We start from the raw sequence: 27390 nt of genomic DNA on the forward strand, positions 1-27390 counted from the left end.
TCATACAGTATGCCACCAGTGTGCATGATAAACATAGCACCATTAATGCAGTATGCCACCGGTGTGCATGATAAACCTAGCACCATTCATGCAGTATGCCACCAGTGTGTATGATAAACATAGCTGCATTCATGCAGTATGCCACCAGTGTGTATGATAAACCTAGCACCAATCACACAGTATGCCACCAGTGTGCATGATAAACCTAGCCCCATTCATACAGTATGCCACCAGTGTGCATGATAAACCTAGCACCATTCATACAGTATGCCACCAGTGTGCATGATAAACCTAGCACCATTCATACAGTATGCCACCAGTGTGTATGATAAACCACCACCATTCATACAGTATGCCACCAGTGTGCATGATAAACCTAGCACCATTCATCCAGTATGCCACCAGTGTGTATGATAAACCTAGCACCATTCATACAGTATGCCATCAGCGTGTATGATGAACCTAGCACCAATCACACAGTATGCCACCAGTGTGTATGATAAACATAGCACCATTCATTCAGTATGCCACCAGTGTGTATGATAAGCCTAGTACCATTCATACAGTATGCCACCAGTGTGCATGATAAACCTAGCCCCATTCATACAGTGTACCACCAGTGTGCATGATAAACCTAGCACCATTCATACAGTATGCCACCAGTGTGTATGATAAACCTAGCACCATTCAAACAGTATGCCACCAGTGTGTATGATAAACCTAGCACCATTCATACAGTATGCCACCAGTGTGCGTGATAACCTAGCACCAATCATACAGTATGCCATCAGTGTGTATGATAAACCTAGCACCAATCACACAGTATGCCATCAGTGTGCGTGATAACCTAGCACCAATCATACAGTATGCCATCAGTGTGTATGATAAACCTAGCACCAATCATACAGTATGCCATCAGTGTGTATTATAAACCTAGCACCAATCACACAGTATGCCACCAGTGTGCATGATAAACCTAGCCCCATTCATACAGTATGCCACCAGTGTGCGTGATAACCTAGCACCAATCATACAGTATGCCATCAGTGTGTATGATAAACCTAGCACCAATCACACAGTATGCCATCAGTGTGCGTGATAACCTAGCACCAATCATACAGTATGCCATCAGTGTGTATGATAAACCTAGCACCAATCATACAGTATGCCACCAGTGTGCGTGATAACCTAGCACCAATCATACAGTATGCCATCAGTGTGTATGATAAACCTAGCACCAATCACACAGTATGCCACCAGTGTGCGTGATAACCTAGCACCAATCATACAGTATGCCATCAGTGTGTATGATAAACCTAGCACCAATCACACAGTATGCCATCAGTGTGTATCATAAACCTAGCCCCATTCATACAGTATGCCATCAGCGTGTATGATAAACCTAGAACCAATCACACAGTATGCCACCAGTGTGCGTGATAACCTAGCACCAATCATACAGTATGCCATCAGTGTGTATGATAAACCTAGCACCAATCACACAGTATGCCATCAGTGTGTATCATAAACCTAGCCCCATTCATACAGTATGCCACCAGTGTGTATGATAAGCCTAGCACCAATCACACAGTATGCCACCAGTGTGCATGATAAACCTAGCCCCATTCATACAGTATGCCACCAGTGTGCATGATAAACCTAGCACCATTCATACAGTATGCCACCAGTGTGCATGATAAACCTAGCACCATTCATACAGTATGCCACCAGTGTGTATGATAAACCACCACCATTCATACAGTATGCCACCAGTGTGCATGATAAACCTAGCACCAATCACGCAGTATGCCATCAGTGTGTATTATAAACCTAGCCCCATTCATATAGTATGCCATCAGCGTGTATGATAAACCTAGAACCAATCACACAGTATGCCACCAGTGTGCGTGATAACCTAGCACCAATCATACAGTATGCCACCAGTGTGTATGATAAACATAGCACCATTCATTCAGTATGCCACCAGTGTGTATGATAAACCTAGCACCATTCATACAGTATGCCACCAGTGTGCATGATAAACCTAGCCCCATTCATACAGTATACCACCAGTGTGCATGATAAACCTAGCACCATTCATACAGTATGCCACCAGTGTGTATGATAAACCTAGCACCATTCATACAGTATGCCACCAGTGTGTATGATAAACCTAGCACCATTCATACAGTATGCCACCAGTGTGCGTGATAACCTAACACCAATCATACAGTATGCCATCAGTGTGTATGATAAACCTAGCACCAATCACACAGTATGCCATCAGTGTGCGTGATAACCTAGCACCAATCATACAGTATGCCATCAGTGTGTATGATAAACCTAGCACCAATCATACAGTATGCCATCAGTGTGTATGATAAACCTAGCACCAATCACACAGTATGCCACCAGTGTGCATGATAAACCTAGCCCCATTCATACAGTATGCCACCAGTGTGCATGATAAACCTAGCACCATTCATGCATTATGCCACCAGTGTGCATGATAAACCTAGCACCATTCATACAGTATGCCACCAGTGTGCATGATAAACCTAGCACCATTCATACAGTATGCCACCAGTGTGTATGATAAACCTAGCACCATTCATACAGTATGCCACCAGTGTGTATGATAAACCTAGCAACATTCATACAGTATGCCACCAGTGTGTATGATAAACCTAGCACCATTCATACAGTATGCCACCAGTGTGCGTGATAACCTAGCACGAACCATCCAGCATGCCACCAGTGTGCGTGATAACCTAGCACCAATCATACAGTATGCCATCAGTGTGTATGATAAACCTAGCACCAATCACACAGTATGCCATCAGAGTGCGTGATAACCTAGTACCAATCATACAGTATGCCATCAGTGTGTATGATAAACCTAGCACCAATCATACAGTATGCCATCAGTGTGTATGATAAACCTAGCACCAATCACACAGTATGCCACCAGTGTGCATGATAAACCTAGCCCCATTCATACAGTATGCCACCAGTGTGCATGATAAACCTAGCACCATTCATGCATTATGCCACCAGTGTGCATGATAAACCTAGCACCATTCATACAGTATGCCACCAGTGTGCATGATAAACCTAGCACCATTCATACAGTATGCCACCAGTGTGTATGATAAACCTAGCACCATTCATACAGTATGCCACCAGTGTGTATGATAAACCTAGCAACATTCATACAGTATGCCACCAGTGTGTATGATAAACCTAGCACCATTCATACAGTATGCCACCAGTGTGCGTGATAACCTAGCACGAACCATCCAGCATGCCACCAGTGTGCGTGATAACCTAGCACCAATCATACAGTATGCCATCAGCGTGTATGATAAACCTAGAACCAATCACACAGTATGCCACCAGTGTGCGTGATAACCTAGCACCAATCATACAGTATGCCATCAGTGTGTATGATAAACCTAGCACCAATCACACAGTATGCCACCAGTGTGCATGATAAACCTAGCCCCATTCATACAGTATGCCACCAGTGTGCGTGATAACCTAGCACCAATCATACAGTATGCCATCAGTGTGTATGATAAACCTAGCACCAATCACACAGTATGCCATCAGAGTGCGTGATAACCTAGTACCAATCATACAGTATGCCATCAGTGTGTATGATAAACCTAGCACCAATCATACAGTATGCCATCAGTGTGTATGATAAACCTAGCACCAATCACACAGTATGCCACCAGTGTGCATGATAAACCTAGCCCCATTCATACAGTATGCCACCAGTGTGCATGATAAACCTAGCACCATTCATGCATTATGCCACCAGTGTGCATGATAAACCTAGCACCATTCATACAGTATGCCACCAGTGTGCATGATAAACCTAGCACCATTCATACAGTATGCCACCAGTGTGTATGATAAACCTAGCACCATTCATACAGTATGCCACCAGTGTGTATGATAAACCTAGCAACATTCATACAGTATGCCACCAGTGTGTATGATAAACCTAGCACCATTCATACAGTATGCCACCAGTGTGCGTGATAACCTAGCACGAACCATCCAGCATGCCACCAGTGTGCGTGATAACCTAGCACCAATCATACAGTATGCCATCAGCGTGTATGATAAACCTAGAACCAATCACACAGTATGCCACCAGTGTGCGTGATAACCTAGCACCAATCATACAGTATGCCATCAGTGTGTATGATAAACCTAGCACCATTCATACAGTATGCCACCAGTGTGCATGATAAACCTAGCACCATTCATACAGTATGCCACCAGTGTGCGTGATAACCTAGCACCAATCATCCAGTATGCCACCAGTGTGCGTGATAACCTAGCACCAATCATACAGTATGCCATCAGCTTGTATGATAAACCTAGAACCAATCACACAGTATGCCACCAGTGTGCGTGATAACCTAGCACCAATCATACAGTATGCCATCAGTGTGTATGATAAACCTACCACCAATCACACAGAATGCCACCAGTGTGCGTGATAGCCTAGCACCATTCATACAGTATGCCACCAGTGTGTATGATAAACCTAGCACCATTCATACAGCATGCCACCAGTGTGTATGATAAACCTAGCCCCATTCATACAGTATGCCATCAGGTTGCATGATAAACCTGGCACCAATCACACAGCATGCCATCAGTGTGTATGATAAACCTAGCACCATTCATGCAGTATGCCATCAGTGTGTATGATAAACCTAGCACCAATCACGCAGTATGCCACCAGTGTGCATGATAAACCTAGCACCATTCATGCAGTATGCCACCAGTGTGCATGATAAACCTAGCACCATTCATACAGTATGCCACCAGTGTGTATGATAAACCTGGCACCAATCACACAGTATGCCATCAGTGTGCATGATAAACCTAGCACCATTCACACAGTATGCCACCAGTGTGCATGATAAACCCAGCACCAATCACACAGTATGCCACCAGTGTGTATGATAAACCTAGCACCAATCACACAGTATGCCACCAGTGTGTATGATAAACCTAGCACCATTCACACAGTATACCACCAGTGTGCATGATAAACCTAGCACCATTCATGCAGTATGCCACCAGTGTGCGTGATAACCTAGCACCATTCATACAGTATGCCACCAGTGTGTATGATAAACCTAGCACCATTCATACAGTATGCCACCAGTGTGCATGATAAACCTAGCACCATTCATGCAGTATGCCACCAGTGTGTGTGATAACCTAGCACCATTCATACAGTATGCCACCAGTGTGTATGATAAACCTAGCACCAATCACACTATGCCACCAGTGTGCATGATAAACCTAGCACCATTCATGCAGTATGCCACCAGCGTGCGTGATAACCTAGCACCATTCATACAGTATGCCACCAGTGTGTATGATAAACCTAGCCCCATTCATGCAGTATGCCACCAGTGTGCATGATAAACCTAGCACCATTCATGCAGTATGCCACCAGTGTGCATGATAAACATAGCACCATTCATGCAGTTTGCCACCAGTGTGTATGATAAACATAGCAACATTCATGCAGTATGCCACCAGTGTGTATGATAAACATAGCACCATTCATGCAGTATGCCACCAGTGTGCATGATAAACCTAGCACCATTCATGCAGTATGCCACCAGTGTGCGTGATAACCTAGCACCATTCATGCAGTATGCCACCAGTGTGTATGATAAACCTAGCCCCATTCATGCAGTATGCCACCAGTGTGCGTGATAACCTAGCAACATTCATGCAGTATGCCACCAGTGTGTATGATAAACATAGCAGCATTCATGCAGTATGCCACCAGTGTGTATGATAAACATAGCACCATTCATGCAGTATGCCACCAGTGTGCATGATAAACCTAGCACCATTCATGCAGTATGCCACCAGTGTGTATCATAAACCTAGCACCATTCATAGAGTATGCCATCAGTGTGTATGATAAACCTAGCACCATTCATGCAGTATGCCACAAGTGTGCGTGATAAACCTGGCACCAATCACACAGTATGCCACCAGTGTGCGTGATAAACCTGGATAAGCCTAGCACCAATCACACAGTATGCCACCAGTGTGTATGATAAACCTAGCACCATTCATACAGTATACCACCAGTGTGCATGATAAACCTAGCACCATTCACGCAGTATGCCACCAGTGTGCGTGATAACCTAGCACCATTCATACAGTATGCCACCAGTGTGTATGATAAACCTAGCACCATTCATACAGTATGCCACCAGTGTGCATGATAAACCTAGCACCATTCATGCAGTATGCCACCAGTGTGCATGATAAACCTAGCACCATTCATGCAGTATGCCACCAGTGTGCGTGATAACCTAGCACCATTCATACAGTATGCCACCAGTGTGTATGATAAACCTAGCACCAATCACACTATGCCACCAGTGTGCATGATAAACCTAGCACCATTCATGCAGTATGCCACCAGTGTGCGTGATAACCTAGCACCATTCATACAGTATGCCACCAGTGTGTATGATAAACCTAGCCCCATTCATGCAGTATGCCACCATCGTGCATTATAAACCTAGCACCATTCATGCAGTATGCCACCAGTGTGCATGATAAACATAGCACCATTCATGCAGTATGCCACCAGTGTGTATGATAAACATAGCAGCATTCATGCAGTATGCCACCAGTTTGTATGATAAACATAGCACCATTCATGCAGTATGCCACCAGTGTGCATGATAAACCTAGCACCATTCATGCAGTATGCCACCAGTGTGCGTGATAACCTAGCACCATTCATACAGTATGCCACCAGTGTGTATGATAAACCTAGCCCCATTCATGCAGTATGCCACCAGTGTGCATGATAAACCTAGCACCATTCATGCAGTATGCCACCAGTGTGCATGATAAACATAGCACCATTCATGCAGTATGCCACCAGTGTGTATGATAAACATAGCTGCATTCATGCAGTATGCCACCAGTGTGTATGATAAACATAGCACCATTCATGCAGTATGCCACCAGTGTGCATGATAAACCTAGCCCCATTCATGCAGTATGCCACCAGTGTGCATGATAAACCTAGCACCATTCATCCAGTATGCCACCAGTGTGCATGATAAACCTAGCCCCATTCATACAGTATGCCACCAGTGTGCATGATAAACCTAGCACCATTCATCCAGTATGCCACCAGTGTGCATGATAAACCTAGCACCATTCATCCAGTATGCCACCAGTGTGTATGATAAACATAGCACCATTCATGCAGTATGCCACCAGTGTGCATGATAAACCTAGCACCATTCATGTAGTATGCCACCAGTGTGCATGATAAACCTAGCACCATTCATGCAGTATGCCACCAGTGTGCATGATAAACATAGCACCATTCATGCAGTATGCCACCAGTGTGTATGATAAAGATAGCTGCATTCATGCAGTATGCCACCAGTGTGCATGATAAACCTAGCCCCATTCATACAGTATGCCACCAGTGTGCATGATAAACATAGCCGCATTCATGCAGTATGCCACCAGTGTGCATGATAAACCTAGCCCCATTCATGCAGTATGCCACCAGTGTGCATGATAAACCTAGCACCATTCATGCAGTATGCCACCAGTGTGCATGATAAACCTAGCACCATTCATACAGTATGCCACCAGTGTGCATGATAAACCTAGCCCCATTCATACAGTATGCCACCAGTGTGCATGATAAACATAGCTGCATTCATGCAGTATGCCACCAGTGTGCATGATAAACCTAGCCCCATTCATGCAGTATGCCGCCAGTGTGTATGATAAACATAGCACCATTCATGCAGTATGCCACCAGTGTGCATGATAAACATAGCTGCATTCATGCAGTATGCCACCAGTGTGTATGATAAACATAGCTGCATTCATGCAGTATGCCACCAGTGTGCATGATAAACCTAGCACCATTCATGCAGTATGCCACCAGTGTGTATCATAAACCTAGCACCATTCATACAGTATGCCACCGGTGTGCATGATAAACAGCACCATTCATGCAGTATGCCACCGGTGTGCATGATAAACCTAGCACCATTCATGCAGTATGCCACCAGTGTGTATCATAAACCTACCACCAATCACACAGTATGCCACCAGTGTGCGTGATGAACCTAGCACCATTCATACAGTATGCCATCAGTGTGTATGATAAACATAGCACCATTCATGCAGTATGCCACCAGTGTGCATGATAAACCTAGCCCCATTCATGCAGTATGCCACCAGTGTGCATGATAAACCTAGCACCATTCATGCAGTATGCCACCAGTGTGCATGATAAACATAGCACCATTCATGCAGTATGCCACCAGTGTGCATGATAAACATAGCACCATTCATGCAGTATGCCACCAGTGTGTATGATAAACATAGCTGCATTCATGCAGTATGCCACCAGTGTGTATGATAAACATAGCACCATTCATGCAGTATGCCACCAGTGTGCATGATAAACCTAGCCCCATTCATGCAGTATGCCACCAGTGTGCATGATAAACCTAGCACCATTCATGCAGTATGCCACCAGTGTGCATGATAAACATAGCACCATGCATGCAGTATGCCACCAGTGTGCATGATAAACATAGCACCATTCATGCAGTATGCCACCAGTGTGCATGATAAACATAGCTGCATTCATGCAGTATGCCACCAGTGTGTATGATAAACATAGCACCATTCATGCAGTATGCCACCAGTGTGCATGATAAACCTAGCCCCATTCATGCAGTATGCCACCAGTGTGCATGATAAACCTAGCACCATTCATGCAGTATGCCACCAGTGTGCATGATAAACATAGCACCATCATGCAGTATGCCACCAGTGTGTATGATAAACACAGCTGCATTCATGCAGAATGCCACCAGTGTGTATGATAAACATAGCACCATTCATGCAGTATGCCACCAGTGTGCAGGATAAACCTAGCACCATTCATGCAGTATGCCACCAGTGTGCATGATAAACATAGCTGCATTCATGCAGTATGCCACCAGTGTGTATGATAAACATAGCACCATTCATGCATTATGCCACCAGTGTGCATGATAAACATAGCTGCATTCATGCAGTATGCCACCAGTGTGTATGATAAACATAGCTGCATTCATGCAGTATGCCACCAGTGTGCATGATAAACCTAGCACCATTCATGCAGTATGCCACCAGTGTGCGTGATAACCTAGCACCATTCATACAGTATGCCACCAGTGTGTATGATAAACCTAGCACCATTCATACAGTATGCCACCAGTGTGTATGATAAACCTAGCACCATTCATGCAGTATGCCACCAGTGTGTATGATAAACATAGCAGCATTCATGCAGTATACCACCAGTGTGCATGATAAACATAGCAGCATTCATGCAGTATACCACCAGTGTGCATGATAAACCTAGCACCATTCATGCAGTATGCCATCAGTGTGCATGATAAACCTGGCACCAATCACACAGTATGCCACCAGTGTGCATGATAAACCTAGCCCCATTCATGCAGTATGCCACCAGTGTGCGTGATAAACCTAGCACCATTCATACAGTATGCCACCAGTGTGCATGATAAACATAGCTGCATTCATGCAGTATGCCACCAGTGTGCATGATAAACCTAGCCCCATTCATGCAGTATGCCACCAGTGTGTATGATAAACATAGCACCATTTATGCAGTATGCCACCAGTGTGCATGATAAACATAGCTGCATTCATGCAGTATGCCACCAGTGTGTATGATAAACATAGCTGCATTCATGCAGTATGCCACCAGTGTGCATGATAAACCTAGCACCATTCATGCAGTATGCCACCAGTGTGTATCATAAACCTAGCACCATTCATACAGTATGCCACCAGTGTGCATGATAAACATAGCACCATTCATGCAGTATGCCACCAGTGTGTATGATAAACCTAGCACCATTCATGCAGTATGCCACCAGTGTGTATCATAAACCTACCACCAATCACACAGTATGCCACCAGTGTGCATGATAAACATAGCTGCATTCATGCAGTATGCCACCAGTGTGTATGATAAACATAGCTGCATTCATGCAGTATGCCACCAGTGTGCATGATAAACATAGCTGCATTCATGCAGTATGCCACCAGTGTGTATGATAAACCTAGCACCATTCATACAGTATGCCACCAGTGTGCATGATAAACCTAGCACCATTCATCCAGTATGCCATCAGTGTGCATGATAAACCTAGCCCCATTCATACAGTATGCCACCAGTGTGCATGATAAACATAGCTGCATTCATGCAGTATGCCACCAGTGTGCGTGATAAACCTAGCACCATTCATGCAGTATGCCACCAGTGTGCATGATAAACATAGCACCATTCATGCAGTATGCCACCAGTGTGTATGATAAACCTAGCACCATTCATACAGTATGCCACCAGTGTGCATGATAAACCTAGCACCATTCATCCAGTATGCCACCAGTGTGCATGATAAACCTAGCACCATTCATCCAGTATGCCACCAGTGTGCATGATAAACCTAGCACTATTCATACAGTATGCCACCAGTGTGCATGATAAACCTAGCACCATTCATACAGTATGCCACCAGTGTGTATGATAAACCTAGCACCATTCATCCAGTATGCCACCAGTGTGCATGATAAACCTAGCACCATTCATACAGTATGCCACCAGTGTGTATGATAAACCTAGCACCATTCATCCAGTATGCCACCAGTGTGCATGATAAACCTAGCCCCATTCATACAGTATGCCACCAGTGTGCATGATAAACCTAGCACTATTCATACAGTATGCCACCAGTGTGCATGATAAACCTAGCACCATTCATACAGTATGCCACCAGTGTGTATGATAAACCTAGCACCATTCATACAGTATGCCACCAGTGTGTATGATAAACCTAGCACCATTCATCCAGTATGCCACCAGTGTGCATGATAAACCTAGCCCCATTCATACAGTATGCCACCAGTGTGTATGATAAACCTAGCACCTGAATTTTAACATGATACAATAGGTCGCCACTTTTCCCACTTTCTATGGTTATTTTATGCAAAGCTTCTAGATCATGGTGTTACTCCCAACAAGACCATTATTTTCCTTTGATGGAACTTTTCTGCCATCCTTCATGAAGCTCGGTGCCCTCCCTGCATTGCAGCTCCTATATGGTGCATGTTTTCTTTCACTGAGCACTTGGGTGCATTCTTGTTTTTTATGCCTCCATCGGTACCACTATTCCTGAAATAGTGCATTATGACAGCCGCTTTTAGTTCTGGCTAACAGGTGGGGCTTTCGTGCCGCCTAGTCTTGCCTGGCGGAGGCAGAGGAACTGGTCGTCGGGCCACACAGCTCTGGCTCATAGGCGGCATTTAGCAGCAACAGTGCTCTGGGGTTCTTGGTGCTGCTTCTGCAGCTGCCCTAGACATAGCTATATGGGATGTGCCAGGAAACAGACTGCACGGGCGCTGGGCCGCTGGGAGTGCTGGACGGGGGGAGGCGGCTCAGGCAGGGCAGAGAGGCTGCACTCCTCCGTTGGAGTAGCGGCCATGCAAGCTCTCGGTCCCTCTGCCTGTGGTCGGTGAGGAGGGCCAGTTTAGCTATCTATTAATAAAGCCGGGAGAGTAGGATATTGGTGGAGGTATTTTTGGCCAGGATATCACAGCACATGAATAGCTGTGCTGGGATGGGGTACATTGTGAGATATGTATTTTCCTGAGCTGCAAAACATGGCAATTGTTTCTTGTGGGACAGGGACTTCCTTTGTGCTACTGAAAGGCTCTTTTGTAGTTCAGTCGGACGTGGAATGCCCATTGTGTGGACGTTTTAACGGTTGCACAGAATCCTGAAAGCTCAACAGAAAATCTGAACCTATCATTTGTGGATAACTTCTGGCTGTCCAGAATGCCATCCTGGCAAATGGCAGAGCTCCACTCTTTCTCAGACAGGCCAGATAGTACGGTGTGGAGGAGGGCGATAGGTGCAGAAAAAATCGCAGACCTGGCTCGTCGCTATATATTGGCGCGCGCCACTGTTGATCATTGGAACAAAAACGATGGTTATTTTTCAATAGTGGGCTTTCAAACACCTTTCCTGGTGAATGGAAGGAAGCTAGTCATTGAATGAGGGCGGGCAGTATTGGAGCTAAGGATTGAATGAGGGGGGGCAGCATTGGAGGGAAGGTAGCTGTTCATTGAATGAGGGCGGGCAGTATTGGAGCTAAGGATTGAATGAGGGCGGGCAGTATTGGAGCTAAGGATTGAATGAGGGCGGGCAGTATTGGAGCTAAGGATTGAATGAGGGCGGGCAGTATTGTAGGGAAGGTAGCTGGTTATTGAATGAGGTAGGCAGTATTGGAGGGAAGGTAGCTGGTCACTGAATGGGGCTGGCAGTATTGGAGGAAAGGTAGCTGGTCACTGAATGGGGCGGGCAGTATTGGAGGGAAGGCAACTGGCCATTGAATGAGGGAGGGCAGTATTGGAGACACAGTAGCTGGCCATTGAATGAGGGAGGGCAGTATTGGAGACACAGTAGCTGGTCATTGAATGAGGGCGGGCAGTACTGGAGGAAAGGTAGCTGGTCACTGAATAAGGCGGGCAGTATTGGAGGGAAGGTAGCTGGTTATTGAATGAGGTAGGCAGTATTGGAGGGAAGGTAGCTGGTCACTGAATGGGGCGGGCAGTATTGGAGGGAAGGCAACTGGCCATTGAATGAGGGAGGGCAGTATTGGAGACACAGTAGCTGGTCATTGAATGAGGGCAGGCAGTATTGGAGGGAAGGTAGCTGGTCATTGAATGAGGGCGGCCAGTATTGGAGGGAAGGTAGCTGGTCACTGGATGAGGGTGGGCAGTATTGGAGCTAAGGATTGAAAGAGGGCGGGCAGCATTGGAGGGAAGGTAGCTGGTCACTGGATGAGGGTGGGCAGTATTGGAGCTAAGGATTGAATGAGGGCGGGCAGCATTGGAGGGAAGGTAGCTGGTCGTGGAATGGGGCGGGCAGTATTGGAGGGAAGGGAGCTGGTCATTGAATGAAGGTGGGCAGTATTGGAGGGAAGGGAGCTGGTCATTGAATGAAGGTGGCCAGTATTGGAGGGAAGGGAGCTGGTCATTGAATGAGGGTGGGCAGTATTGGAGGGAAGGGAGCTGGTCACTGAATGAAGGTGGGCAGTATTGGACGGAAGGGAGCTGGTCATTGAATGAAGGTGGCCAGTATTGGAGGGAAGGGAGCTGGTCATTGAATGAGGGCGGGCAGTATTGGAGGGAAGGTAGCTGGTCATTGAATAAGGGCAGGCAGTATTGGAGGGAAGGTAGCTGCTCATGTAATGGGGCGGGGAGTATTGGAGGGAAAGTAGCTGGTCATTGAATGAGGTCAGGCAGTATTGGAGGGAAGGTAGCTGGTCATTGAATGAGGGCGGGCAGTATTGGAGGGAAGGTAGCTGATCATTGGATGAGGGTGGGCAGTATTGGAGCTAGTGATTGAATGAGGGCGGGTAGCATTGGAGGGAAGGTAGCTGGTCATTGAATGAGGGTGGGCAGTATTGGAGGGAAGGGAGCTGGTCATTGAATGAGGGCGGGCAGTATTGGAGGGAAGGTAGCTGGTCATTGGATGAGGGTGGGCAGTATTGGAGGGAAGGTAGCTGGTCATTGAATAAGGGCAGGCAGTATTGGAGGGAAGGTAGCTGCTCATGTAATGGGGCGGGGAGTATTGGAGGGAAAGTAGCTGGTCATTGAATGAGGTCAGGCAGTATTGGAGGGAAGGTAGCTGGTCATTGAATGAGGGCGGGCAGTATTGGAGGGAAGGTAGCTGATCATTGGATGAGGGTGGGCAGTATTGGAGCTAGTGATTGAATGAGGGCGGGTAGCATTGGAGGGAAGGTAGCTGGTCATTGAATGAGGGTGGGCAGTATTGGAGGGAAGGGAGCTGGTCATTGAATGAGGGCGGGCAGTATTGGAGGGAAGGTAGCTGGTCATTGGATGAGGGTGGGCAGTATTGGAGGGAAGGTAGCTGGTCATTGAATAAGGGCAGGCAGTATTGGAGGGAAGGTAGCTGATCATTGGATGAGGGTGGGCAGTATTGGAGGGAAGGTAGCTGATCATTGGATGAGGGTGGGCAGTATTGGAGCTAGTGATTGAATGAGGGCGGGTAGCATTGGAGGGAAGGTAGCTGGTCATTGAATGAGGGTGGGCAGTATTGGAGGGAAGGGAGCTGGTCATTGAATGAGGGCGGGCAGTATTGGAGGGAAGGTAGCTGATCATTGGATGAGGGTGGGCAGTATTGGAGCTAGTGATTGAATGAGGGCGGGTAGCATTGGAGGGAAGGTAGCTGGTCATTGAATAAGGGTGGGCAGTATTGGAGGGAAGGGAGCTGGTCATTGAATGAGGGAGGGAAGGTAGCTGGTCATTGGATGAGGGTGGGCAGTATTGGAGGGAAGGTAGCTGGTCATTGAATGAGGGTGGGCAGTATTGGAGACACAATAGCAGGTCATTGAATGAGAGCGGGCAGTATTGGAGGGAAGGTAGCTGGTCATGGAATGGGACGGGCAGTATTGGAGGGAAGGGAGCTGGTCATTGAATGACAGTGGGCAGTATTGGAGGGAAGGGAGCAGGTCATTGAATGAGGGTGGACAATATTGGAGGGAAGGGAGATGGTCATTGAATGAGGGTGGGCGGTATTGGAGGGAAGGGAGCTCGTCATTGAATGAGGGCAGGCAGTATTGGAGGGAAGGGAGCTGGTCATTCAATGAGGCGGGCAGTATTGGAGGGAAGGGAGCTAGTCATTGAATGAGGGTGGGCAGTATTGGAGGGAAGGTAGCTGGTCATTGAATGAGGGCGGGCAGTATTGGAGGGAAGGTAGCTGGTCATTGAATGAGGGTGGGCAATATTGGAGGGGAGGTAGCTGGTCATTGAATGATGCAGGCAGTATTGGAGGGAAGGTAGCTGGTCATTGAATGATGCGGGCAGTATTGGAAGGAAAGTAGCTGGTCATTGAATGAGTGTGGGCAATATTGGAGGGAAGGTAGCTGGTCATTGAATGATGCGGGCAGTATTGGTGGGAAGGTAGCTGGTCATTGAATGATGCGGGCAGCATTGGAGGGAAGGGAGCTGGTCATTGAGTGAGAGTGGGAAATATTGGAGGGAAGGGAGCTGGTCATTGAATGAGGGTGGGCAATATTGGAGGGAAGGGAGATGCTCATGTAATGGGGCTGGCAGTATTGGAGGGAAGGTAGCTGCTCATTGAATGAGGGTGGGCAATATTGGAGGGAAGGGAGCTGATCATTGAATGAGGGTGGGCAATATTGGAGGGAAGGGAGCCGGTCATTGAATGAGGGTGGGCAGTATTGGAGGGAAGGGAGCTGGTCATGTAATGGGGCGGGCAGTATTGGAGGGAAGGTAGCTGCTCATTGAATGAGGGTGGGCAGTATTGGAGGGATGGGAGCTGATCATTGAATGAGGGTGGGCAATATTGGAGAGAAGGGAGCTGATCATTGAATGAGGGTGGGCAATATTGGAGGGAAGGGAGCTGGTCATTGAATGAGGGTGGGCAGTATTGGAGGGAAGGGAGCTGGTCATTGAATGAGGGCGGGCAGTATTGGAGGGAAGGTAGCTGCTCATGTAATGGGGCGGGCAGTATTGGAGGGAAGGTAGCTGCTCATGTAATGGGGCGGGCAGTATTGGAGGGAAGGGAGCTGCTTGTGTAATGGGGCGGGCAGTATTGGAGGGAAGGGAGCTGGTCATGGAATGAGGGTGGGCAGTATTGGAGGGAAGGGAGCTGGTCATTGAATGGGGCGGGCAGTATTGGAGGGAAGGGAGCTGCTCATGCAATGGGGCGGGCAGTATTGGAGGGAAGGGAGCTGCTCGTGTAATGGGGCGGGCAGTATTGGAGGGAAGGTAGCTGCTCATGTAATGGGGCGGGCAGTATTGGAGGGAAGGGAGCTGCTCATGTAATGGGGCGGGCAGTATTGGAGGGAAGGGAGCTGCTCCTGTAATGGGGCAGGCAGTATTGGAGGGAAGGGAGCTGGTCATTGAATGAGGCGGGCAGTATTGGTGGGAAGGTAGCTGGTCATTGAACGAGGGCGGGCAGTATTGGAGGGAAGGGAGCTGGTCATTGAATGAGGCGGGCAGTATTGGTGGGAAGGTAGCTGGTCATGGAATGGGATGGGCAGTATTGGAGGGAAGGTAGCTGGTCATGGGATGGGCAGTATTGGAGGGAAGGGAGCTGGTCTTTGAATGAGGGCGGGCAATAATGGAGAGAAGGGAGCTGGTCTTTGAATGAGGGCGGGCAGTATTCGAGGGAAGGGAGCTGGTCATGGAATGGGATGGGCAGTATTGGAGGGAAGGTAGCTGGTCATGGAATGGGATGGGCAGTATTGGAGGGAAGGTAGCTGGTCATTGAATGAGGGCGGGCAGTATTGGAGGGAAGGGAGCTGGTCATGGAATGGGATGGGCAGTATTCGAGAAGCAAAGCTGCATCCTAGGAAGGGAGCAGGAGGTAAAAGAAAGGATGGGTACGGAGATGGTTCAAGAAGGGAGCAGTCTTGAGAGAAAAGGAGAAGGGATTTGGAGAACGGCAATTCTAGCTGGGGGGCGGGGGCGGGTAAAGGCGTGTCTATCCATTTAAAGACGCGAGAGGGAGGACAAAAGGGAGAGCCTCTCCAGGGGGCAGGAGCTTAAGGAACAGTAGCGGAAGAGATCAGGGGGTCGTCTATTGATGGAGCAGAGAGTCGGAGGAGGGACGCATGGGGCTGAAACGCGGAAATGGAAGGGGGGTTGGGTTCTTACTAGGCTTGGGCTGATACGGGCCAGGGTAGGGGGCAACAGGAAGTGAGTGGCGGTTAAGGACCGGGGGAGGCGGTTGGAGCTATGAGGCTCTTAAAGAAAGGAAGAGACTAGGAAAGAAGGAAGGAAGGAACGGCGTATTTAAATGAGAGTGACGTTTAGTAAGAGGTTTCTTCAGGATCAAGAGACGGGGTAGAAAGGAAGAGGCGCCACGAGAGTGCCAGAGGAGGTTAACAGATGGATAGAAAGGAAGAGTGAAAGAGACGGGAGCAGAGATGAAGGGGCAGTTCAGGGAAACAGACCGCAGCTTACAATGGAGAGAGGCTGTTGGAGGAGTCTGGTGTACGGGGCAGGGAGCATGAGGAGGCGGTGGTGCTTGTGGGCAGGCAGCCCGGCCGGGTAAAGGTGGGTGACTGTTAACTGAAGGATGTGGAGGGAAGAAGGAGAAGAAAGAAGGGCCTTGGTGAGCCGGGCACTCTCTCTGCAAAGGCTTCCTTGACTGCATGGAACAGGAGCGGGGGTCCCAGCATCTAGGCTGCGTGTGGCCCTTCTCTGCGCAGGAAAGACGTGTGCATCTCTGCAGAGGCATCAACCCTCTGGATCCGGCAGACAGGCTGAATTCACACCGGTGAGGTCTGCTCTTTCCACCTGAAGATGCATGCCCAGGCCATGTGAATAGCAGCGTAACCATGGCAGCCACGTTTATTTACTGTGCCCGCCACGCCCTCTTCCTTATGTCCATAGACGCAGGTCAGAGATCTGAGGAGCGTTCCTGCGTGATAAGGCAATACAGCGTGCACTCTGAGGCCACTGGGACCACTGGCCCAACCTAAACTCTGCTAACCGTGTGCTGCTTCCTCAGACCCCACCCCCCACAGAGACCCGTGTAAGTAATCAGAGGACCATTGCATGCGAGCACCTTCACAGATGTGCACAGCTGGTAAGATTGCCACATGAACATGTGATCTCGTTCTATGTGCTCAGGATCACATAGCCCCCCTATACATCCTTACACAAATAGGGCGCACACAATCACCGCTGGCGCTTATTAAGTTTGGACTTGTAGAAGTGGCGATAGCCCCCTCTCTGAGATTTGCATTGTATCGGAAGTACCCGAGGTCTGCACTGTGTCCTGGCATTGATGGGGTTTTCAGCACATATTCACCAGTACTATAACCAGTAGCAAATTCTCTGTTCCCTAAATTCCTGCTCCATTTAGGAGATTTCAAAAAGCCATTTCTGAATCAAACATATCAGTCTGAAAGGTAATGGGGTCTAATAAGCAGATTCTGGTGTTATATCATGTCAATTCTTAATCCATGGTGCCTTCAGACTTTTAATGTCTATGCCATGTGTACAGGCGCGTTATAAATGCCATATCATATCATATCAATACAGCATGACATCACGCTGGCGTGACCAAACTACTTATCTTTTCTCGTTTCTTTAGCCGAGACCATGGAAAGACTAACAGTGACATGCTATTGTTTTGTATAGAACGGGTGAAACCCAATATTATCACGTTGCTACATTTTTAGGATATTATTTGTAAAAGAAAAACGTATATACAATATAATAGGAATATTTCAATAGGCCAACTCTACCTGGCCATAGAAAAGCCCAAACTGTTGGTTCTGCCTGCGCGTGATGGATAACTCTCTACTCCCCTCAACCTTCCAGCGCAAAGCAACACACCAGGGAAGACACACTAGACACTGTTCACTTTAGTCAAAGGCCCGTAATCGCAGTCCCTCAGTGGCTAGATACGTACAGAACCCCTCCCACCACATCAGTCATTGCATACTCTGCGCATTTGATCATTGTATAAGGAGGTCTGAGGGAGTACTCTGCGGCCACCTGATCGTCTGCGCCCCGTCGCACTCCTCCTCGCAGTGCTTTCTGAGTCTTGCATATGAGCCATATCCATTGGGAAAACCAAGCTTCCGAGAAAGGTAGACCTCTCCTAGCGACTTGGTTGCCTAGCCTAGCCTAGCCTTGCAGATCATTGCATAGCCAGTCACTAACTACTCTGTAGTCTTGCATATAATCCATATTCCTTAGGAAAACCAAGCTTCTGAGAAAGGTAGACCTCTCCCAGGGACTTGGTTGCCTATCCTAGCCTTGCAGATCATTGCATAGCCAGTCACTACTCTGTGACACAATGAATGCCCAAGGGACCCTCAAGACAAGACTGCAGAACAGTTCTAGACCAGATCTTTTGCTACTTTGCTCCTTACTTGGTTGAAGTGCATGCATGTGGTGCTCAGTACACACATTGAATTGACATTCTTGTAGTCTCTTGTCTTTACCCTCTGCTTTAAATATCCACTAACCACAAGTTTCCTTAACCATGTTCTCTTGATTTTTCAGGTGTTTGCAGATCTGTTTGACCCCGTGATCACAGAGCGGCACAATGGGTACAACCCACGGACCATGAAACATCCCACCGACTTGGACGCCAGCAAGGTCTGTGCGCAAACTCATCCTGACTGGCATCGTGGTGGTCATGCGGTGGTCATAATGTCTAGATGTAGAATCTGCAATGCTGGGGAGGGGTGATGTTGTGAAGACACATGAGTAGTGATACATTATCTGGCCCTGTGGCCGGCTCAGCAGTTAAGTGCTTGCCTCTAGCCCGAAGCAAGCCGGCGCTTCGCTAGATCATATCCCGCAACAGGGCTGGCTTATTATTTCAGACAGCCGAGGTTAATACATTCAGTACCATTTATGGGGGTAATAGCAACACCTGATAAGGCAATGCTTAAAAGCTGCATGAATACTGCATCAAGCGCTATATAAGAACACTCATTATTAATGCACTCAAGATAACTGGTTCCTGAGGGCCGGAATGTGCCTCATTGTAGCCTAGTTTGGTGTTGGGTGGCGCCCCGTTGGCAGGTAGATGCCCCGCAGGTTTGCAGTCACGCCCACCATCCGTGACCCCGGACCTTCTCAGCATGGGGCCCTGGGTTTTGCGACTTATGCAGGGCACCGGGATGGAGGTAAGGAAGAGGTAGGCAGGATATTTTTCCAAAGAGAAAAGACACCGGGACTTCAGCAAAGGAATGACCAATGAGTGTAAGGGATGCTGCTGCTTTCCTAAATCTTGTCCTCCTGTCACTGTCTCTTTCTCTCTTTCATCCTCCATTTTCCTGCCTCTGGTTATTCATCTTTCCTATCTCTTCCTTCCTCTGTCCCTCCTCTTGCTTCTCCTTCTGCCCGTACCATCTTCCCGTCAATCCCCCGCTTGTCTTGCTTATTTCTCCATCCTTTGTGCGGATCTCCTTGTTTCCTTCCTGCACAGTTCCTTCTCCGTCCTGTCTGTCTGATGGCGCCCCTTTGGCGTGTTCTCGTCATGTCCGATGGCGCCCCTTTGGTGTGTTCTCGTCATATCTTTCTGATGGCGCCCCTTTGGCGTGTTCTCGACTCCTGTGTGGAGTCTCCCCTCTGCCTTGCAGTCCTATCAGAGTCTTGTTTTCTCTCCTTGTGCTTTTACTGCTCTGTCAAGGATCGGGCTTTGGGGCACAGTTTCATAATAAGAGTGAAGAAAGGTGACCTGTGCTGACGCTGCCTCGAACATTTGCAGAGATTGACGGAGCTTCGACCTCATGTATCATATCCACCAGGCCAGCATGCCTAGGTCTCGGCACACCTGTGGGTTCAATCCCTAATGTAGTCCCTTGATCCCTGATCCTGATAGGATCCCTCTCACAGGCCAGGACCGCTGGTCACCTGCGAGTCATTGACTCCTAAATGATGATGTCTTGTCTATCTCTTTTCTATTTGCAGCTGAAGTCTGGATACTTTGATGAACGCTACGTGCTGTCGTCGCGCGTCCGCACCGGGAGGAGCATCCGCGGCCTCAGCCTGCCCCCCGCTTGCACCCGCGCCGAGAGGAGGGAGGTGGAGAAGGTGACGGTGGACGCGTTGAATGGCCTCTCAGGGGATCTGGCCGGGCGATACTATAGGCTCAGCGAGATGACGGACGCCGAGCAGCAGCGGCTGATTGATGTAAGACCCCCACTCCAAGATCTTGGGGTTCATTGCTTGTACAATATGTCTTGCTTGTGGTTTTTGTAATTGATAATGTGATGGAATTCAGGGGTTGCTTTTGAAAACAGGTCCCATTCGTGCTGCTTTTCACACCTGTGAACAAGGTTAAGTTAGCAGGTAAAATAATGTATCATATTATTAAAAAATATATTGAACAGAAATGTTCTGCCACTTGGGAAATCACAATTCAAGTCTGAACACCAATGTACCCAAAAGATCACCACTCCAGAAATAAAAATGCATTTTCACTTAAAGAACTCTCAGTGCAAAAGTCACTGCCAAATGCTTCCACAAAACCTTCCCCTGAGGGTTGGTGAACCTTGGTGGAGTTGTGCAGCGCTTGTCCTGCTGCAGCTGATCTTCAAGCCGTGCAATGAAGCTTTATCCTAGAATTTGCGCACTCTGGAACCGAACCTCATGAGCTCCAAGCATGCGATGCGCGGGACCAATCATGTACATCTTATGGTGGGTCTTCCTGCACACAATGGCCTTTCTAATGCTGGAGGATATATGGGTTGCTTCTCGGTCGTTGTGCCTCTTTTCTTATAGTTTCTGAAACACAAAGCACACACGTTTCATGAGCCACCCCAACCTTTCCATGAAGGGGGTACTCTGTGGTTCTTTTTTATAACTTGCAGATCACGGCTCAGTTGCCATGCTGTCCCCTTTTCAGAATGCCTTTAAAAGCCCATATGAGGTCCTACTTTCTTAGGGGTGATCTTGCCACTGGTTTGTTAGGAGAACCGCTAATGTGTGGTGTGGAAAAGCCGCCTCTGAACCCACGCCTCAGGGGGGGCGGAGAGGAAAACACCGAGACCCCAAAATCTTTCATTGTGTTGGAACTTGAAAGAAACCTTGGGCCTGTCCTGTTCTATTGTCCATCTCCCTTGGCCACTCCAGCGTGCGCTAAGGGTCAAAGTTCATGGACCTTTTTCTGCTGGTCACGTGAGAAAGGGATTAACGTTAATCCTAATTCCTTGGCTTCTTTTATGTGTGTCAATCTCTCAAGACACGGTGTGGCCGCCTGCTCACCCGCCCTTTCCCCAGCCCACCCCATCACGCCACCTTGCCCATCACACATTGCGTGTGCCTTGATAGTGCCCATAGCTGCCACCTGGCAGAAATCACGCTCCCATCACACATTGCGTGTGCCTTGATAGCGCCGTTTCATTCCCCGTGTCTTGTCTTTTTACAAATAATTTCTGGCACAGGTTCTGTAGCAAGAAGAAAAGGGCACCGCTGTGTTGCAAGGACAGGATTTTTCTGAAGTTTTGCAGAGAAGGGTGGGCTATATGGGTTCATATGTTTTTTGTTTTTTATTTTTTGCCAGGGACCCAATAATATTGAAAAAACGAGGGGCCTCATTCACAAAGCGTTTTCCAATGGTATTTTCACTTCGAAAAACACTTTCGGAATTAGACCCTAGAAATTCACCACGGTCAGCGTCCGTGGAACTTCCCCAATAGGCATTTGTATTTTTGTGGAGCTGCAGGTTTGTAATTTCCTGCTGTTTCTTTACACGGGATGATGTGTGGGGGTCATAGATGGAGTCCTGTTCTAAAAAGCAGTGCCTCCATTAGGGAACATTGCACCCCCTGCTGCAGTGATCACATGGTCAACTTTCAATGCCTTGACCCCTGAGACTGTCACACCCTATTCTAAGAGACGACAAAATACACGTCCTCTTCCCCGCGAGGCTCGGATGCAGTGACACGACCTTCCTGACAGTCCTGTTAATGAATACGTTTTTGAGAGATGGAATACTAACTTGTCATGCATCAGTTTTTACTTTGTTTTACTCTGCAGTATTTGCACAGACATTGTGAGTGTTATTTTTTAAAAGATAAATATTGAGTTTCAGTAGATTCAATACGTGCTTTCATTGCTTTAGAGGATATGAGGAGTCAAGATAGTAAAACGATTCATTGATGCAAAAAGAAATTGAGTGGCGGCCATCACTGCGGGTGAAGGTCCATCACTGTGGGTGAAGGTCCATCACTTTGGGTGAAGGTCCATCATTGTGGGGGAAGGGGTGAAGGTCCATCACTTTGGGTGAAGGTCCAACACTGTGGGTGAAGGTCCATCACTGTGTGCGAAGGTCCATCACTTTGGGTGAAGGGGTGAAGGTCCATCACTGTGGGTGAAGGTCTATCACTGTGGGTGAAGGTCCATCACTGTGGGTGAAGGGGTGAAGGTCCATCACTTTGGGTGAAGGGGTGAAGGTCCATCACTTTGGGTGAAGGTCCATCACTTTGGGTGAAGGGGTGAAGGTCCATCACTGTGGGTGAAGGTCTATCACTGTGGGTGAAGGTCCATCACTGTGGGTGAAGGTACATCACTGTGCGCGAAGGTCCATCACTTTGGGTGAAGGGGTGAAGGTCCATCACTTTGGGTGAAGGTCCATCACTTTGGGTGAAGGGGTGAAGGTCCATCACTGTGGGTGAAGGTCTATCACTTTGGGTGAAGGTCTATCACTTTGGGTGAAGGGCCATCACTGTGGGTGAAGGTCCATCACTTTGGGTGAAGGGCCATCACTTTGGGTGAAGGTCTTCCAGGTGACAGAACTGTGGCCCGCGCCCTTTATTAGAAGCCCGGTCACCTTAAGGAGTGGGCTACGGTGTAAGCAGCTACTGTGAAGGGGAAGGTACGGTATAACTGTATAGATGTTATGACCTCCTCAATGTGCATGTGTTCTGGAGAGTGGAACTGCTCTGCACACATCATCTGTGCACGCCACATATTGCATGCCACTGCCACTGGAGCAAAGAAAAGACGGTGCACGGGCTCCTTCTCCAGTGAAGACGAAAGGGCAGGATCCCTTCTCCACGCCACGCTGTCCTCAGCAGATGCGCTTTTCTCCTCTAATTGCGGGGTGCAGGTGGATTATTACCGCGCTCCCCACCCCCCACAGGCATTGTAAATATTGCATGATCTCCTTAGGCAGCTGTGAATATGCTCTACAAAACTGACTCACAGCAAAATCTACAGCAAAGTGAGAGAGTGCATTAAAAAATGCACTGCAACCCACTTCACTATCGATTTCCTTCCTAGCCAGCTCTTGTCCTTAAGGCTCCCTGAGCGTTTCTGGCCGCCTAAGGCTTTCTCTTTCTCAAGTGGATCTCCTATCTTTTCTACACCGAGGGGAGCCCTTACTTACCCACCCTGTCTCTCTTTATTTTATTTGCATTTACCCTTCTGGCATTTGTAGAGCATGGCCCTTATTGCCAGTTTCATTTGGGGAGTGCTTTGTAACTCTGTTACATAAATCTGAACATACGATGAGTTATAAAGCATATCACAAACATGATAAACACACAATCTAAACTATTTCATCAATTAGGAAGACAACACCTCAGGCACAACACAGAGGAACGCAGGTTCGAATCCCGGTCCTGCACTTGGAGACTGGTCTCCGGTATTAAGGGCGTTACAAAGATTAATTAACTAAGTGTACAACAATTCATGCCTTGTGTAAATAATTATCCAAATGAAAAAAAAGTCATTCATAGATTTTACATCGATAAATTCCATTGTGATCCATCGCATAACTATAAATGATGTTAATTGAAGTGAGACAAACTCAAAGACTTTCTTATGAATTGTTCGAAATCTGATCTTATAAGTCTGCAGCCTATCATAACTCATTACCATTCTCAACACAAGGCTAACAATCAATTGTCTGGATGTGTTTATTTTATATATCAAATATGTATTTTATAAAAAAATCTTAATCTTTTAATGTATTTATGCAGTGTGAAAGGTTAATTTAACCATATGCACTTAATTAAATATATATATTTAATTATAATTAAATATATATATATATATATATATATACATATATACATACTTCATTGTCAATTTTAATGAACATTGGGCGTTAGCATCTACTGGTTTCCCAGTAGCAAAGCAGCCGCCACTACTCTACTGAGCCGCAACAGCAGACTCACTAAAAGTGTAAACTGCTCCAGTGGTTTCATTCCCTAACAGCTGTTGCACTCCTAGCAAGGCAATGTTATTAATCCTACCGGTCTCTAAAATTCATAATGTCAATGGATTCAAAACAAATAAAATGGTGAATATAATTTAGCACAATTTGGAAGAAATGTCAGAATTTAGGTCGTTTTGAAGAAGTCAAATATAGAGAAAATGTTTCCGACAGGACGAAGAGCGGCGACCTAAGAGAATCATGTTGAAGGCTTAATCTCTCCTGTACAGGCCTCTGCATTAAACTCATCCCACACCCAACGGGGTCAACTGCTACCATTGCACGCACTTTAATATCAAGTGCTTTGCATTAAAGCGCTATATAAATCCAATAAACATAAGGATAAATATTGGGGAAAAAGAAGACGGCTTGTTGACCTCCCACCATGTCAACTGGCAAATCCTAAAGGGCGTCTAGTATCTTTGATCACAAGCTCCTCGTATCACTGTATAAGGTTTTTAAAAACATGTTCTACTTAATCAACACACTTCTGGAGAACCCGATGTTCAAACATAGTTCCTGCAGGCTGCGGGTGGAGCGAGATGCCTTGTGTAGGCCGCTCTTCGCCGCAGGGATTTCCCCAGTGGGTTCATGCGGCCGCAGAATCGCTTGCATGCTTCCCAGAGACAGTCTTATGACACTGCAGGGAGAGCAGGAGAATGGCTATTTTGCAACACTGCTGCCAAGATAAGCCTAGAAGTAGAGTCTGAGGAGGTCATGGAGGGAATGAGCAGGATAGGAAGCAGGATAGGAAGGGACACAATCGAAAAGGAAATAAAGGATGCTGGCATGTTTGGGGAAAGGACACCCACACCCAGCATGCAATGGGTGGAGCGGAGAAGGTAACAGACTTTGGAGGAAGAAGCAAGACGATGGGAGGTCATAAAGGGGTTCAGGAATGACAGTTTGTGACCTGGGAGCAAATTGAGGATCATGTGAGCATGGGGGAAAGGTATAGCTATGATAGAGGTGGGCAAAATGGGGGGTGCCCCGGACTTGGCTCCTAAGGAAATACAGTGGCACTTGCAACAGTGTTGGCAACCCTGCAGGCTCTTTATTTGTAGTGATAGTTGGGCGGGAACATTACCGAGAGCATGTCGGGCTACAGATGTTTTTGACTTCTGTTCCCATGATCCCGAGCAGGCATAGTTTATGGTGAGGGTTCATTGGAGTTGTAGTCCATAACATCTAAAATGCCCCATGATGAGTAACTATGACCCAGAGACTCCTGACATTAAGTGGCTGTCACCTTACATATAATATGTATTGCCTTGCCCTCTCATCACCCAAAGGGGAAGAAAATTAACAATAATTAACCTACAAAAGTGGAACCTTGAGTAAAAGATCTGAATTATGTTTAGTGCCAGTTCTGGCAGGCCATCAGTGGCCTCGATCGAGGGCCCCTGGGCGCAGTCTGGGTTCTGTTTGGGTTCAGAGCCTAAGGGCGTCCTACCACACAGATGCCACTGGCCCCAGTATCTGGAATTAAAACCTCCAAGGACTGACCGGCAAACTGTTCACGGAGCATCACATGTTTTCCCGTTGCCATGGAGAAACAAGATCTATTTATTCTGCCTAGTTTACACGTTTAGTCTCAGAATAGTCTGACTCCTCAACACACATCTAATTCTGCGGTGTACAGTCCAAGAAAAACTGAGCAGATATCTCCCGGCTCGCTCTCTGAGATCCTCAAATGCAGCTTAGCTACGGATACCTCCATATAAGAAAGAACGACTGGGAGGCCGTGCTTTCTCAGCTGCAGGGCCTAGGCTTTGGAATTCATTGCTGGAAAGGTTGAGGAAAATCGAGGATTTCATATCTTTCAAACAAAATTTGAAAACGTTCCTTTTCAGATAAATTCTGTGCTGATTGCGGGTTGCCCCTGATTTCTTACATCTGTCTTGTTACCAGTTGTTTTAAGCGCCATGATGCCTTGGGTGAAAGAGCGCTATATAAATAGCTGACTGATTGAGAGTGCACAGTTTTATCTCTGAGGACATCAACATGTGTTTTTGACTCTCTGACGTTAATTTAGAAAAAAAACAAGGGCGACAGAATATCCGAATCCTGCTTTGGAGGAATGAAAGTGCCATCTTTTTGTGTTTTAAAACCTTTAAGGCAAATACAAATGTGTCGATTTTGCACAACCCCTACTAACAATTTCCCTTTCTGCATACACCTCTCAAACTCCAAACACAACCAAAACCTACAGCACATCAAACCGCACAAAATTCACTACACTGCAACAACAAAACAAAAAACACACAAAGCCTTGCACAACAGTACATGACGACTACCGGCCGCAAACACCCCAGGCCCAGCCAACGGACCCACCGGGCTGAGGCCGCCAACAGCACATCACTGCTCTCGTGCACTTTTCCTGCCTCCTCCCACTAACTCAACCTCCCCTCCTCTTTCAGAGCCGCCAGAGCGCAAGGGACCACTCCGGTGGTGATAGTGCGCGGTACAAATGTCCTTTAACATTAACATTAACAAATGCATGGACACAACTG

General features: G+C 47.3%; 1 protein-coding gene across 1 annotated transcript in view; it reads left to right on the forward strand.

Annotated features, from left to right (window-relative positions):
• Positions 1–27390, forward strand: part of CKMT1A (creatine kinase, mitochondrial 1A) — a 142620-nt gene that overhangs the window by 103547 nt on the left and 11683 nt on the right. Inside the window, exons 4-5 of the mRNA XM_069625172.1 lie at positions 19207–19302; positions 20626–20847. Of these exons, the coding sequence (XP_069481273.1) occupies positions 19207–19302; positions 20626–20847 (318 nt within the window). The remainder of the gene's footprint in view (positions 1–19206; positions 19303–20625; positions 20848–27390) is intronic.

This window comes from Ambystoma mexicanum, chromosome 11 (genome assembly GCF_040938575.1).
Source record: "Ambystoma mexicanum isolate Mex_15411 chromosome 11, UKY_AmexF1_1, whole genome shotgun sequence".
NCBI classification, from domain to species: Eukaryota; Metazoa; Chordata; class Amphibia; order Caudata; family Ambystomatidae; genus Ambystoma; species Ambystoma mexicanum.